At 41.0% G+C, this 15730-nt stretch overlaps 1 protein-coding gene across 1 annotated transcript; it reads left to right on the top strand.

Moving 5' to 3' along the window:
* Positions 1–5073: 5073 nt before the first annotated feature.
* LOC109408307 (protein D3) lies at positions 5074–14022 on the top strand. The gene is made up of 2 exons (XM_019681576.3): positions 5074–5729; positions 13607–14022. The coding sequence occupies exons 1-2, from the start codon at positions 5242–5244 to the stop codon at positions 13746–13748; spliced, it is 630 nt and encodes a 209-aa protein (XP_019537121.3). The 5' UTR covers positions 5074–5241; the 3' UTR covers positions 13749–14022.
* The last annotated feature ends 1708 nt before the right edge of the window (positions 14023–15730 follow it).

Raw genomic sequence — 15730 nt, 5'->3', positions numbered from 1 at the left:
AGGCCGTTTTCGTTCGTTTGCTGGTGGGCGCTGAACTTACCAATCGTCGGTCTGAATTCCTCCTCCTGGCCTACCTGAGCGTTCAAATCTCCTATGATGATTGACGTCGTGGCTTGGGCAGCGATCGTACTCGCGTTCGAGCTGCGCGTAAAATGCGTCCTTGTCATCATCAGTACTTCCGGAGTGTGGGCTGTGCACGTTTATTATGCTGAAGTTGAAGAATCGGCCCTTGGTCCTCAACCTGCACATTCTTTCGTCGATCGGCCACCAACCGATCACGCGCCTCTGCATATCACCCATCACGATAAAAGCTGTTCCCAGCTCGCGTGTGTTGCCGCAGCTCTGGTTAGTGGTATGATTACCTCTAAACGTTCGCACCATGGATCCTGTCCAACACACCTCCTGCAGCGCTACGATGCCGAACCCGCGGTCCTTCAGTAGATCGGCGAGTATGCGGGTGCTCCCAATGAAGTTGAGAGATCGGCAGTTCCACGTACCGAGTTTCCAATCGCAAGTCCTTTTTGTTCGCTGGGGTCGTTGCCGTTGGTCTCGGTTCGTATTATTCTGTTGCTGATTTTCCGTTACAATGGTTTTTTACGGCTGGCTCGTAGGGCCTGACACCAACCCCCTACTTTCCGGAGGACCATAGTGCACAGTTGAGCTTAGAGTCCTTCCCTGGCAAGGGCGTAGATCAGCCGCCCCTAACATGGGGATCAGACGCTGTTGTGAGCCGCTCCTCCTGGAGAACAGACACTCAGGTTTACCGAAGCAAACTGGTAAGCAAATTCAGGTATATACAATTTAACAAGCTTCTTTCATAATTATATACCTCTGCCATCTCTCCAACAATTGTACCTACCAACAATACTGCTGTCGCTCACGTATCTGAAGGTTCGACGCTACCAGAGTGTTCAACGCTACCTAACTTCCAACACATCCTGGGATTCCGCCAGGCATTCGTCCTGAGGTTCCTCCAGAAATTCCTCCAGCGATTTTTTCAAGAATTCCCCCAGGGATTCTTCCAAGAATTACTCCAGAAATTTGATTGAGTATTCCTTCAGAAATTCCTTAAGAGGTTTCTTCAGGGATTCTTCCCAGAATTGCTCTAGGGAATCCTCCAGGAAATCATAAAAGAATTCCTTCAGGATTTCTTCCAGGATTTGCTCCAGGAGTTCCTCCGGGAATTCCTCCAGGGATTCCTCCTGGGTTTCCTCCAGGTATTCCTACAAGAATCACATTAGGAATTTCACCACGAATTCATTCAGAAATTCCTCCAGGGATTTCTGTATGAATTCATCTAGGGATTGCTCTGGGAATTCTTCTACAGGTCCTTTCAGAGATTGCTTCAGGCATTTGTGCAGGGAATCCTCCAGTTATTCCTTTAGAAATTCATCCGCGGATTCCTCCTAGAATTCCTCTAGCGATATCTCCAGGTATACTTTCTGAAATTCCTCCCAGGAATTTGCCCAGAAGCTCCTCCAGGAATTCATCCAGATATTTCTCTAGGAATTGCTTTAGGGATTTCTCCAGGAATTCCTCCAGAGATTTCTTCAAAAATCCTCTAAAGATTATTTCAGAAATTCGTACAGAAATTCCTTCCCAAGTATTCCTCCAGAAATTTGTCTTCGAATTCCTCAAGAGATTTTTTCAGAAATATGTTCAGGGATCTCTCCCATAATTGCTCTAAAGATTCATCCAGGGATTACTCCGGGAGTTCTTTCAGAGTTTACTTCAGGAATTTCTCTCGAGATGATTCCGGAGGAGGGCTGCCTCCCAAGCCACATTCTGGTTACGCCAATGAAAGTGACGGAACAAACAAAATTCTTCATCATACGCTCGAGACGTACTCAATCTCAATCTGCACTACCAGCTAAGCGCACAACTCTTAGTTGGCGGATTTTGTCATCGATTGACCCATGGAAGCATGACTTGTGAGAATCATAGTTATGTTAGACGCTCTTCTTATCGACACACCGGTTTGCTGCCCATCAACATTAAATTATAAAAATCTAAAAAGTCAAAGCGGCTCAGAATAATGTGTTCTATTGTAACGGATAAAAAATACAGGGTGTTAGGTTCCTGAGTGCAAACTTTTTAAAGGGTGTTAGAGGACCATAAATGGAGAAAAAAATTGTTCTACGCATATGGCCAAATCTCAACCGTTACGTAGTTATTGAACTTCCCATGTTTTTTACTCTTATTGCCTTAACTGGCTATAACATGAAAATGGTTAAACTTATTGAAGTTTTTTGACCCTTATTCGAAAGATAATTGAATTTTCTATCAAATGGCATCTTCGAATCGATTGGTTTAGTTAAATAACTAAGTTTTCTGAAGCAAATAGCTCAAAAGTGAATCAACATTGGAAGAAAACGATAAGAGCTAGAAGTTTGGCGTCAAAGAACGAATTGTAGAGTGTAACAGGGGCCACAACTTTGCTGAAGAAAGAATTTTAATTTATTACGCATGTTTCAAAGATAATTGACAAAAACCAATTAAAATACACTATTTTTAGCTATTTTGCTCCAGAAAACTTAGTAATTTAACTAAACCAATAGATTCAACGATGCCATTTGATAGAAAATTCATTAATCTTTCGAATAAGGGACACCGGGGCAAGTTGAAACGGATGGGGCAAGATGAAACACGAAGTTTTGAAATAGATTTCAATACAATTTAGAAATTTTTCCTTCGCTAAAAGATTGTTTTAATCAAAAACTATTTGTTATGGCGATAAAACTGTTTATCATCATTAGAAAACATCATTTTAAACCGCTGTTTCATCTTGCCCCACCCGTTTCAACTTGCTCCGGTGTACCTTAAGGGTAAAAAAAACTTCGATAAGTTTGACCATTTTCAAGTTATTGCCAGTTAAGGCAATAAGAGACAAAAACATAAGAAGTTCAATAACTACGTAACGGTTGAGATTTGACCATATGGGTAGAACAATTTATTTCACCATTTATGGTACCCAGGTAACCAATAAGCAGTTAAAATGGCATAAATTCGGCACTATATGCGCCTTTACGGCAGGTCATTAAATGCTAATTTGCCCCATATGCGCCATAAGTGCTACATAAATGCAAGTTTTGGCCCAATATACGGCTGATTTAATGCTTAAATTTCCTACCCCCCAGATTGTCAAAAATAAAATCAAAAAATTTCCCCTGCCCATTTTACGGCCTCTCTTTCTCTTCTATTTTTATCTCCACTCTCCTGTGCAACTTTTGAGGCTTGGGGGCACGTTTAGAAATTCTGTTCTTGTTTTTTTGATGATTTCGGCGAAATTGGGATTTGATCCCTCGATCCTCGGGTTGACGATGGTGCTGAACCTCGCTACGATGTGAGCTATAGATGATTAGATAATGTGCGTTGGTTTTTTGATCAATTTAAAGCTTGAATATTACACCGGCAGTAGCTTCGTTAGATATGCTATGTGCCCAGCATGTGCTGATAATTAAATCGAGCATTGGAAAGTAGCCAAAACTATGGAGTATATTTGCCAAAGCATGTTTTTTTAGTTGCTACTCTATAAATGATAGGACAAGCGAATGAAAATGGCATCTACAGCCGGGGCACGTAAATTAAAAAGTGGAAATGTGTTGTGGGTTTAGCATCATTCCTCCCACTTAGCAGTTTTATGGCACTAATGTAGCAGTTATGCTGCTTGTTGACCAAAACATACCGTGCATCTGAAATGCTACATAACTGCTGTCAGATTTTAAGTAGCATTTCAATTGCTAATATAGGGCAGTTTAGCCGTTGAACTGCTATCATACGGCAGTAAGCAGGTCAAATGCAAATATAAACCAGGAATACGGCTTATTCAAATGCTTATTGGTTACCTGGGTACTCTATCACCCTTTAAAAAGTTTGCACTCAGGAACCTAACACCCTGTATATAAAAAAAATATAAAACTTGGAGCGGACGTGGTGTGATGGTTAGAACACTTGACTATCACGCCGAGGACCTGGGATCGAATACCACTCCCGACAAACTTGCAAAATGTGAGTTATTCCTTCGGAAGGGAAGTTAAACGTGGGTCCCGAGATGAACTAGCCTTGGGCTAAAAATCTCGTTAATACAGATAAAAAAAAATTATAACGCCAATTACAAAGGAAAAATCTTATTAAAACGATTTGCAAGATACTTCCCGGTCTATAGTTTACCTTGAAAAGCTGTAACTCTTCCAGAGTATCTATGAATGATAAGCTTCTTTCCCCTGATCAACGACACCCCGTACAACGGTAGAAGACCCCTTCAATGTTTGAACCGTTTGTCCGAGTAGTTCGAGTGTGGAGTGGCGGAGAAGATTTCTGGTTCCGCTGCTGCCCCTCGGGCTGAGTGGAAGGCAGTTCTTTCTCTAATAACTCTCAGTAGTTCCCCAGATGATGTACAGTTAGGGCTGTGGTACCAATTTCTAGCGAAGTACTTAACAATTGTTTTTAGTAGTCTTCTACTGATTGAGACCTTAGAATTTACAACCACTAATTAACGATTTCAAAACAGTTAAATTTCCGTCCTATGACGGAAGTAGGTGCCACACCCTTCGATGTTCGAAGCATTGCTCGGGGGCTGCATTGCCTGTAAGGTTGTAAGCCGTTTAGGGTGATTATTTGTGCTCAAAGTGTTGATGCATGTAAGCGATTGATTGCACCGGTCGTATCAGTCGCTCTCTCAAATGGGAACGTATTTTAATATTTCAGCTTGAATATGTTCGCACTTTCTTAGAATATCGTTGACTGATTCTGTGAGTGTTTACTAATCTCAAATCTCCGATGTATTAGATAACCCAAATCTCTTGTAACTTGAAGTACATTAGAAATCACGAAGAGAGAAGAATAACCGAACCGCGAGCAAGCATGGATCGGAACGATATGCGGAAATTTTATGCCAGTGCCAATGGCACGTGGCACTGGACTACGCCAGTGCTCATCATTTTGCATCTCTGAGAGGAATGATTTAATAATTATTATATCTGGACATATCAAAATGATAAAAAGTATTCTACATGAACACAAAAACTGTGCCAATTTCCTCGCACTGGTAAACTCGTAAGCTCCAGCAGCAGCAGCAGCAGCAGCAGAGCCAGCAAAAATCAGCTTATAAACCGGTTCGCATCAAATTTTCGCTCCACGCTCCATCCGCTGTGGCTGGATCTGCGCACCAAACGCGATCAGTTTCGTTTGGGACTTGCACCTGACGACAAGCATCATTCCGTCCCGTGTCGGTCGATCATCATGATGGAGCGAACGTTGTTCGTCGTTCTTACCGTGATTGCACTCTCCTTCGGTCAACAAGACCCGGCCGTCGCCGTCCGCAAGTCTTTCACCGAGAACGAAATCGTGCCGGATGTGATCAAGCGAGCACCTGGCGCCTTGGTGAAAGTAACGTACCCATCCGGGGCGGAGGTCAACCTGGGCAATGAACTTACGCCGACGCAGGTCAAAGACGAACCGACGGTCAGCTGGAAGGCGGATCCGGGCGCTCTGTACACGCTGGTCATGACCGATCCGGATGCGCCGACCCGAGCCACTCCGAAGATGCGCGAGTGGAAGCACTGGGTGGTGATCAATGTGCCCGGATCGGATGTGGCCGCCGGGGAAACCGTTGCGGAGTACATCGGGTCGGCTCCACCGGAAAACTCCGGCCTGCATCGGTACGTGTTTCTGGTGTACAAGCAAAGCAGAGGCCGAATGCGGTGGAGTGAGCCGAAGCTGAGCAACCGGTGAGTTGGGGAAAGTTTTATAAGTGTTATCTGCCTACTTATAGGGCACCGCACTGTTTTGATTTTGTATGAGATTTTGACGTTTCTTGGCCTTGTTGTTTACAAAATTTCTGTAAGAGTGAAAGAGAAGGAGATAATTTCATGCAGTGCCCTATTTAGAAATCAAAATTGGTTTGGTGTTCGATTCACAGTGCTAATAGGGTATGTGTGCCATCAGTAATCTCACGCTCCCATGTTCATCCTATTCGAAAACAAGCGATTACGGCACCGATTGACTCCGTTCTTTTTGTTTTCATGGGTGCTCACTTCCAACAAAAAATACAAAAATAAGAAACAAAACAAACAGCGCTTCAATCCTTTGTTTTTCTTAGGATGAAAATGGGAGCCACATGCTTAATAAGGGAACCAATACCCTAGCTGATTGACATCACGCACAGACAAACAGACGTAACACTTCGAACATTTTTCGATTCAAATCATAGTCACGGAAACAATGTCGCCCAATGCTATAAGAACTGAGTTTGGCCAACCATCACCTAGGTGGCGGTAGTGAGCAAACGTCAAACTCGAACAAAAACGATGCGAGCGCCACGGATGGCCAGTTGGCCAACTATCAAATTCTTAAGTAGATCGTTATATCGGCGAACGATGGGAATTATCAGAGAGTTACGTCTGTTTGTCTGTGCATCACATCAGCATTTTTCGAAATTAAGTAGTGTAGGTAAACGAATTGGCGAAATGGAAAACTACATCGATGGGGAAGCATTATTGTCATCATTATCTACGATTCGATAAGTGAACTATCAAACAGCTCATTAATAATGAGCTGTTAGAGGGATTCTAACGCATTGTTACGTGCTCCATATGTACTAGCTGTTCCGGAAAACGTTGTAAAAAGTCAGCTTTTTTCACATGAAATGATTGAGAAAAGTGAAAACGTGTTTTCGACCATCTCTAATTTTAACAAAATTTGGATGGCATATTCATTTAAATTAAATGAAAAAACAAAAAAAATCCAAATTTTGATGCCGATTCAAGGCGTAAAATCGATTTTTCTTCGAATGAGTATATTTTGATATTCAAAACCTTGATTCCATCGTATTTATAAGACGTTTTCCAAGTGGAAAAGCTTGATTCCTCGAGATTTTTTTGTGTCGTTTTCAAGATGCAGGGTTATTAAGCATAAAACACAGTTTTTTTTCCATATAAAATCAAGTTTGATTTAAAGATTTTTCGAAGAAAACATTTCTTGCTATAATTTAAAGCTGATGAAGGCTGATATAGACCAAGATGAATAGAAAACATGTAAAAAGTGTAACAGTGTTGCCAGTTAATCAATTATGCACCCGTACCAAGTGACCGACCGCATGTTATTGATCACTCCTCGGCCTGGGTAGCATCAGGGGCGTTTAATTTCGTTTCAATGAGACACTTTCATGCAACATTTGAATGAGTCACTTTATCTGTTTGACACACTATTCGAGTCTTTCTTTTCGATGCGGAAAACGTTCTCATTCATCGTAGCACTCGGTAGTCTCTCTTCGGGGTGGCGTTGCTTGTGCTTCACTCGGCCTCACAGTACACGGAGAAATCAAACTACCTAATTTTTGGGTCGATTTTACTCAAAGCTGAGTATATCGAATAAACTAGTTACCCAAAATTAGGTTGTTTTCCCTCTTTCCCTCACCGATGTTGTCAAAAATAAACAGAGATGCATCTACCTAACGGGGGTCCTTGAGCCCAATAAGCCAATTTTGGGTAAATGCAGGTTTACTCAAATTTGGGTTGAATGAGGGGGGGTCTTGGGTTGAATTTACCTACTCTTAAGTAAATGTTTTTGCTGGAGGTGAAGGCAATTTACCTAGTGTGAGTTTAATCGATTTACTCAAATTTGGCTTATTGGGCCGAACTATGGGGTTGCGTCAAAAGAACTCAATTTTGGGTAGTTTGGCGGTTCCGTGTAGTGTCTCACTCTTGCGCGTTAGTCTCTCAATGGTTACAGGCGCCGGTTAATTGGATTTAAGCGGTCGAACTTGTGTTCCTTTTACATAAAACATAATGATGATTCTATTGGCGTGCACCACTATTTGAAAAATTGTTTTAAATAGTGTTTTTAGGACATTGAAATTTTTCAATGACCCACAATTGAAACGAAAATCCAAAGTGTTTCACTTCAATTTTCAAACACACTTGTTTCAGTAGCAATAATGAACGAGCGTGTTGCAGTGTGAGTTATGAAGCATCGCAGCCGTCCCGTCGCATGGGAAACGATTTGCTACAGCTTTCGTGCGTCATGTTTTCCTTTCGAAATTGCACGTCCCTGGGTAGCATCCTTTGCCATTGCCATTGCTATGTTAGTTGACAAAACATCGAAATAATATTTGGAGGTATTTAACCCTCTTCTTCCCATGGTTGCTCCATGGGAAGCAAAGCACCATCGATTTTCGGCGAACTGGGGACAAACGGAATTATATAAATATGATGCAATATTTTTAAAAATATGGTTGTAACCTCATAAGGTTGATCCAACTACTAACTACTTGTTTCAATAGTGGAACTATTGAATAACAATCAAAAACCTATTGATTTACAACCAAAATTTTTTTCATTGATTTCGAAAAAATGGCTAATTTGCAATAACTTTTGTTCTAACACTTTTTTTTCGGAAACGCTTTTTAGTATAGATATAGTCGTTCAAAGTCGTGAAAAGGAAAGGTTAAGCAGAGTGTGGTATTCATGTGGTATTTGTTGATTTAGTAGTGAAAATAACTGAAGAACAAGTTGCTACTATTATATCATGAAACTTTATAAAAATGTACAATTGAATAATTACACATATTATTACTTTGTTATTCCACAGACCTTTTCATTAATAAATGCAGCACTTCAAATTTTAGGTATCCATTCATTATTAACCCTTCCGTTACCAAACCCCCCTAACAAGAGTGCAAAAAGACACTCTTTTCGCCATCACTTTTTTGTTTTTCAATATTTTTCAACCAAATTTTGACACAAGAAGCGCATATCCTTCTAGTTTTAGGTATTTTTGGAATGGCCACCTGGTTCGGGAGTTATTCCGGAATCAAAATGGGTCATTGGAATTGTACATTTAGGGAAAAGTGAATTTTCGATATCAGTTCGAACAGTTTAGTTTTTAGACCTAAATGAACTAGAATAATGGAAAAATATGTCTGGAAGGCCATCCCGGTCACTAAGTGCCTTGGAACCAGTTTTAAGGATGTTCCGGGGAACCGGTTCCGGGGTCAATTTTTGAATATGATTCAATACCATCATGCGACACCTCAAAATTCGTGATTTTTCAAGATACATCATTCTGAACTGTTTTTGTGTTATTCGAAATACTTTTGGCCATTTTGGAACCGATAAGCGGATTGCACGGTATTCGGTTCCGGTGGACCAGTGATCCATTTTTTTTAAGATGAATAAACCCCATCATGCGACGTATCAAACTTCATGATTTTGAAAGTTATAGCATATTTGCGTAAGATTTTCGACTGGAAGTTCTATGTTTTCGAGGTTTTTGGCTTTCTCAGTCTAGGGAATCCAAACGATTAAATTGGCATTGCCCGACGTTTCGGCCTAATTTATTTGGCCTTTTTCTAGGGCCAAATAAATTAGGCCGAAACGTCGGACAATGCCAATTTAATCGTTTGGATTCCCTAGACTGAGAAAGCCGAAACCTCCATAACGTTATAGCATATTATCACGATGATTCGCCATTTAGAATACATTTGGCCATTTTGGAATCCGTATCCAGCTCCGGGACAAAGTTTTGTAAATGGTTTCATGTGGCATTTCATCACTGTCGGCTAGTTTCTCGTTGCATTGAATGTGCCCATTTGATTTTGCCGGGAACAGCTGATCTTTGTTTACTATTTTCTACCAGTAACTCAGCTAGTGTTCGTGTAATGCAGCGTGTACGTTCACGCAACACCACTAAAAGCAGATACCACTATTACACAGTTCGAAATTTTAGTTTACATTATATATCATGCACATAATTTGAGCGTGATATATGCCGCACAATTACTTACCGGTTAAAATTTACTTTTGCATTTAAACTAATGGACCTGTAAATCTCATCCCTTCCATTGCTGCCATCGGTTCAGGTTTGATGGATGTTTTGAGTAAAAAAAAACAACGAATCTGGTTTTTATTATTTATTTATTTGCTTACTTGGAGTAAATTACATATACAATGGGCGGTAATTAAATTATCACGCACTCTTAACTCATCAACTTGATCTAAGTTTTCTGTGTATTATAATACACTATCATCCAAGTTTGGTAAAATAAATTTAGGCTATTATCACTACTAATTAATAACATATTACATTCCATTTGCTGTAGCAGTAAAGATTTTTGGCAGGCTTTATTTTTCACCTACGTGTCAGAAATACACTCAGTAGCAAAATAAAAGCCGAGCTGATTTTTTCTCCCAAAATCCGTCATGCTCAATCTGCTGCAACTTTGGCAATTTTTAATATTTTTGGCTGAAAATTTTACCACTTAATCATCAATATATTGACAATATATGGTCAAAATTTCAAATTGTTAGAAATTGTATACTTTGAGTTATAATAATTTATATGAAAAAATCCATTTACATACTTTTTTAAAAAATCCGTATTTCAATGAAAAATTTGAGTAGCTTCATGAAAATTTCACTGCAGCGTCAGTAAATATAGGAAATGTTGTGGTCAAAATTTCAAATGTTTTCATCCAGCGGTTTGGACCACAGAAATCGTCAAAGTTGAAGTACCAATGTGGATGCCTACAGTTTTCACTCCATATTGACCATGCTGAAACACCGGTGCAGAAAAAAAGCCGAGGTCAATTCGTTCCATTAATGTTTAGATCTAAGTTTTAACAAATTTGTATGACATATTTTTATAAATTTTCGTGTAGTCTGCTAGTTATCTATGACATTCTACATGTAACACATAGTGCGTTACGCGTTACACGTAATGTGTTACAAACATATATATTTTAGTGAATATACAAGTTACAATCTACTTTACAAATTTTGGCTACTGCAAAAACCTTATCATAAGCAAACATATGACGTTATATGCCTTACTATATCATACTTTGTGGTTCTAAATTATACCCCTATATGGCGGCGGCGGCAGCGGCGATTAACTTTAATTTCTTGTTTTTGCTTGGGCCTTTTTTAAAAGTGAGGTTATATGAGGCAATTCAGATTTCAAACATGTTAAAAATTCCAAGCTCCCGTATGTTCATTACAATATTTAATAGGTGCAAAACTAGAGTCCTATCAAATTTTCAGCCATTTCGGTGGTGATTTAATGGTGCCCCAAAAGCAAAATAGGTTTATATGGAAATTACTATGGTAAATTTCTAAAACAGATTCTCCGCGCTGTGGAGCATTTACACATGGATGAAGTCAAAGTCAAATTTCATTCTTCAGATCTAAACGGTTGATGTTGCTGAAGACCGGAACTTATTTCAAGAATCGGGGAAAACAAAATGAACAAATTCTCATTCGCATGCGCATCCATGGATGGTATCGCAGCAGAACTAATCAAGATGGGTCCAGAAAAGTTAGCCACCTGTCTGCATCGGCTGATAGTCAGGATCTGGGAAACCGAACAGCTACCGGAGGAGTAGAAGGAAGGGGTAATCTGCCCCATTCACAAGAAAGGAGTCCATTTGGAATGTGAGAACTTCAGGGCGATCACTATTTTGAATGCTGCCTACAAAGTGCTATTCCAAATCATCTTCCGTGGTCTGTCACCTAAAACGAATGAGTTCGTTGGAAGTTATCAAACCAGCTTCATCGACGGCCGGTCGACAACGGACCAGATCTTTACCGTACGGCAAATCCTCCAGAAATGCCGTGAATATCAGGTCCCAACGCATCACCTGTTCATCGACTTCAAAGCGGCATACAACAGAATCGACCGCGCAGAGCTATGGAGGATCATGGACGAAAACGGCTTGGGAAGCTGACTAGACTAATTAAAGCAACGATGGACGGTGTGCAAAACTGCGTAAGGGTTTCGGATGAACTATCCAGTTCATTCGAATCTCGCCGGGGACTGAGGTGATGGACTCTCATGCCTACTCTTCAACATCGCTCTGGAAGGTGTGATGCGACGAGCCGGGCTCAACAGCCGGGGAACGATTTTCACAAAATCCGGTCAATTTGTGTGCTTTGCGGACAACATGGACATTACAGGTACTCTTCGAAATAACGTACAAAAAAGTTTTCTCTTTGTACGTTATATCGAAGTGTACGTTATATCGAAGCAGAAAAAAAAATAATATTTTTTATGCAAATAATGATGATTTCGACGTGAAATTAACCCCTAATAATGATTTCGGTGAAATTCACAAAACCAATAATGAAAAACATGAGTTTTCACGAAAAAGTAATTTCGTTTTTTGTGCTTCGATATAACGTACATTTTGCTTCGATATAACGTACACTAATTTTTTCCCCAATTTGCGCTAATTCTAGGATACAAGGTTAATACTGCAAGAAAACATTGATTTGAGTGGTTTCTTAGCTTATCTGGGAAAAATTAAAATTTTCAATGTTGTACATTATATCGAAGCAAAATGTACGTTATATCGAATTCGCTATATCGAGGGTACGTTATATCGAAGAATACCTGTATTGCCAAAACATTTGGAACGGTGGCAGAGCTGTACACCCGCCTGAAACGCGAAGCAGCAAAGGTCGGACTGGTGATGAATGCCTCAAAAACAAAGTAAACACATGCTAGTAGGCGCAGCCGAACACAACCGGATCCGTCTGGGTAGTAATGTTACGATAGACGGGGATACTTTCGAGGTGGTGGAGGAATTCATCTACCTCGGATCCTTACTGACGGCTGACAACAACGTGAGCCATGAAATTCGGAGGCGCATTATCAGCGGAAGTCACGCCTTTTTTAGGCTCCAGAAAAAAAAAATGCGATCTGCACCAAATTCACCATGTACAAAACGCTAATAAGACCGGTGATCCTCTACGGGCACGAGACATGGACCGTGCTCGAGGAGAACGGTTTGTGGCGGAGAAGGATGAACCACGAGCTCGCTGCACTTTACGGCGAACCCAGCATCCAGAAGGTGGCCAAAGCCGGAAGGATACGGTGGGCAGGGCATGTTGCAAGAATGCCGAATAACAACCCTGCAAAGCTGGTGTTTGCAACTGATCCGGTTGGCACAAGAAGGCGTGGAGCGCAAAGAGCACGATGGGCGGACCAGGTGGAGCGTGACCTGGCGAGCATTGGGCGCGCCGAGGATGGAGAGTGGCAGCCACAAACCGAGTATTGTTGATTATGTCTTACCTTAAGGACAGACTTGTTAGAATCCCAAAATGGCCGCCACAATGGCCGGCTTTTGCACCTACTCACGATTTCGAGGGCACAAATCTCTTCGTAAACAGAACCAGCGCACCTGAGCTTCTTATTTTAAGCTTATTACAAGTGAGCAAGATCAGAATATTTAAATGCACTGTTCTTTGAAGCTTGCTTCTTGAGATTTGTGCGTCTGAAGTTTTGATGCACTGTTGAAGCGGGATTTCAAGACGTTTGTCCTTAAATGTGATGTTGAACTAATAAATGTATGTATGTATCATTGAAAACGATGAAATTTTGAAAAATGGCATCTTACCTCACTTGACCTACTTACCGGACTTGCAGTTGAAAAGCTTCCACCGACCGAAAAAAATAGTAACCAGTACAAAAATAGTGGTTTAGTCTCAAGCCCCGTTCATTGGGTTTCTGTGCAATTGCGATTACTTCGTTCAATCATGGAGTAGCAACTACGATTTGTGCGATCATGCTCATGCTCATCATCTCATTACCTTTTCCTTCTCCTTCACAGCAACCCGAACCGGGCAAAGTTCCGTGTCAACGAGTTTGCCGAAAAGTATCAGCTCGGCAGCCCAGTAGCCGGAAACTTCTACCAGGCCACGTACGACGACTACGTTCCACAGGTGTACGCCACGCTCACGGAAACGAAATGACGACGACGATGACGGATGATGATGCTTCCGCCGCTTGCGTCCGCTCGCTTCCAGCACGGGCTCCCCGACCCGTCACCATCACAATCCATCACCACCCAGCCCAGCACCACCTGAACACCTTAATATTGTTTGGCGACCGGTCTCAGTATTGCATTCACAAACACTTACAATAGTGCCGCTTATAGTACAACAACCCACTTGTTTTTGGCACCACTTGGCAATAAAAATCACACAGTGCACGAATAAATAAAAAATCATAATCTATAAAAGCCAATTTCGCTTTCGTTTTCATTTTTTTGCTATTCTTAGGTATAGTGTTGTTCGATTGCAAACATCGAATTGGGCGGGTCACGTTTGCATAGAAACCGGAAGGATGGCCTGAATTGCATGCTGGAATTCGTTCATTTAGTCATGCTCGGTGCTTCGAAGCATTCACACTCAGCAGATTTAACTCTATGGTCCACTGCACGAATTCAGGCTGGCCTGCTTACTCTCACGGAGAATTTGACGTTTGAGAGGTGTCGACACCGCTCAAACGTCAAATTTCGTGTGAGAGTAAGCAGGCCAGTATAAATTCGTGCAGTAATCCATGTGGGGAAACCTTGTGAAAGCCTTGAAGCACTGACGAACAGACGTAACACTCTAAGCATTTCAACCATTCTTCAAGTCGACTGTAAATTTGAAAACAAAAAGATAGTTGAGAATCGGCCTACCCGTGGCGCTCGCATCGGTTTTGTTCGAGCTTGGCATATTTTTAACTAAGCTTGATGTATTTTAGTGACTCGAACATGATGTAGTTAGTATGAACGGCATACCTTGGGAGCAGTACTCACTCGTCAGGTCACGTAGAACCTGGTTTTTACACCGGGCTCTCTACGCTCCATGCAAACAAACTATAGGGTACTGCAGGAAATTCTTTCCTTCTCTTTCACTCTTACAGACATTTTGTAAACAACAAGGCCAAGAAACGTCAAAATCCCATACAAAATCAAAACAATGCAGTGCCCTATTCCTATATTCGCAAGCATGTTTCTAAGCAAAATTTACGGAAGGCATAGTAACACCAGCTGTTTTTCAATTCGGCCAGCCATATTGAAAACAACCGCTGCCGTGTGACAGTTTTGAAAACGCAGCCGCTCGCGTGCACAGGCTGCTACGATCATTGGCGTAGCTTGTATTTTTTTTTTATGGGACCCAGGTAGGGCCTGACTTAAGATGACTTTTAAGCGGCATGGGCGCCCGATATGTGAATATGCAAATTGGCATTGCATTTTTGAGGAATCAGAATGATATTTGTTCCTAGTTACGTAAACCATATGAGTATGAATAATTCCTCCAGGAATTTTGTTTATAGCTTGCTGCAGTGATTCCATCATGGATTCTTGCAGTGATTCCTTCAAGAATTCATCTAGGAATTTCACTGGACATTTCTTCAGAGGTTTGTCCTGCGATATCTTTAGAGGTTCCTCCAGTGATTGTTCTGGAGCGTTTTTAGAGGTTTCCTATAGGAACTTCTTCAGAGATCTGTTAATGTATTTCTGCAGGTATTCTTTCAGAGATTTCTTCAGGGATTTCTACATATACTTTTTCCAGAATTCTGCTAGAGATTGCTCCAAAAAATCCATCGGGAATCATTCGAAGAACTTCTGCAGGAATGTCTTCCAGAAGTTTTCCAGAAAATTTTACTAGATTATTCAAAAATTAATCCAGGAATTGCTTAGAAATTTTGTACAAAAAAAAACCCTTTAGAAGTCCATCTAAGTATTCCTTCAATAATTCGCTACGAATTTCTTCGATTTTTTTTATCCAGGGATCTCTACAGAAGTTCTTCCAGAAATTCGCCAAGCAAGCTCTCCTGAGATTCCCTAAGGAATTGCTTCCGCGATTCCTCATGGAGCTTCTTCAGGAATTCCTCCAAGAATTCCATCCGGGAATTTATTCTGTGATTCTTTCAGAAACAACTTCAGCGATTATTTTAAAAA

This window comes from Aedes albopictus, chromosome 1, assembly GCF_035046485.1.
Source record: "Aedes albopictus strain Foshan chromosome 1, AalbF5, whole genome shotgun sequence".
Lineage (NCBI taxonomy): Eukaryota > Metazoa > Arthropoda > Insecta > Diptera > Culicidae > Aedes > Aedes albopictus.
This window is presented reverse-complemented; position numbering and strand designations above follow the sequence as displayed.

What these genes read in the sequence shown, in the direction of transcription:
- LOC109408307 (XM_019681576.3), top strand. Translation starts at nt 5,242, where the DNA reads ATGATGGAGCGAACGTTGTTCGTCGTTCTTACCGTGATTGCACTCTCC. An exon ending in GAGCCGAAGCTGAGCAACCG is followed by an intron (nt 5,730 to 13,606) that starts GTGAGTTGGGGA and finishes TCTCCTTCACAG; the next exon opens with CAACCCGAACCGGGCAAAGT.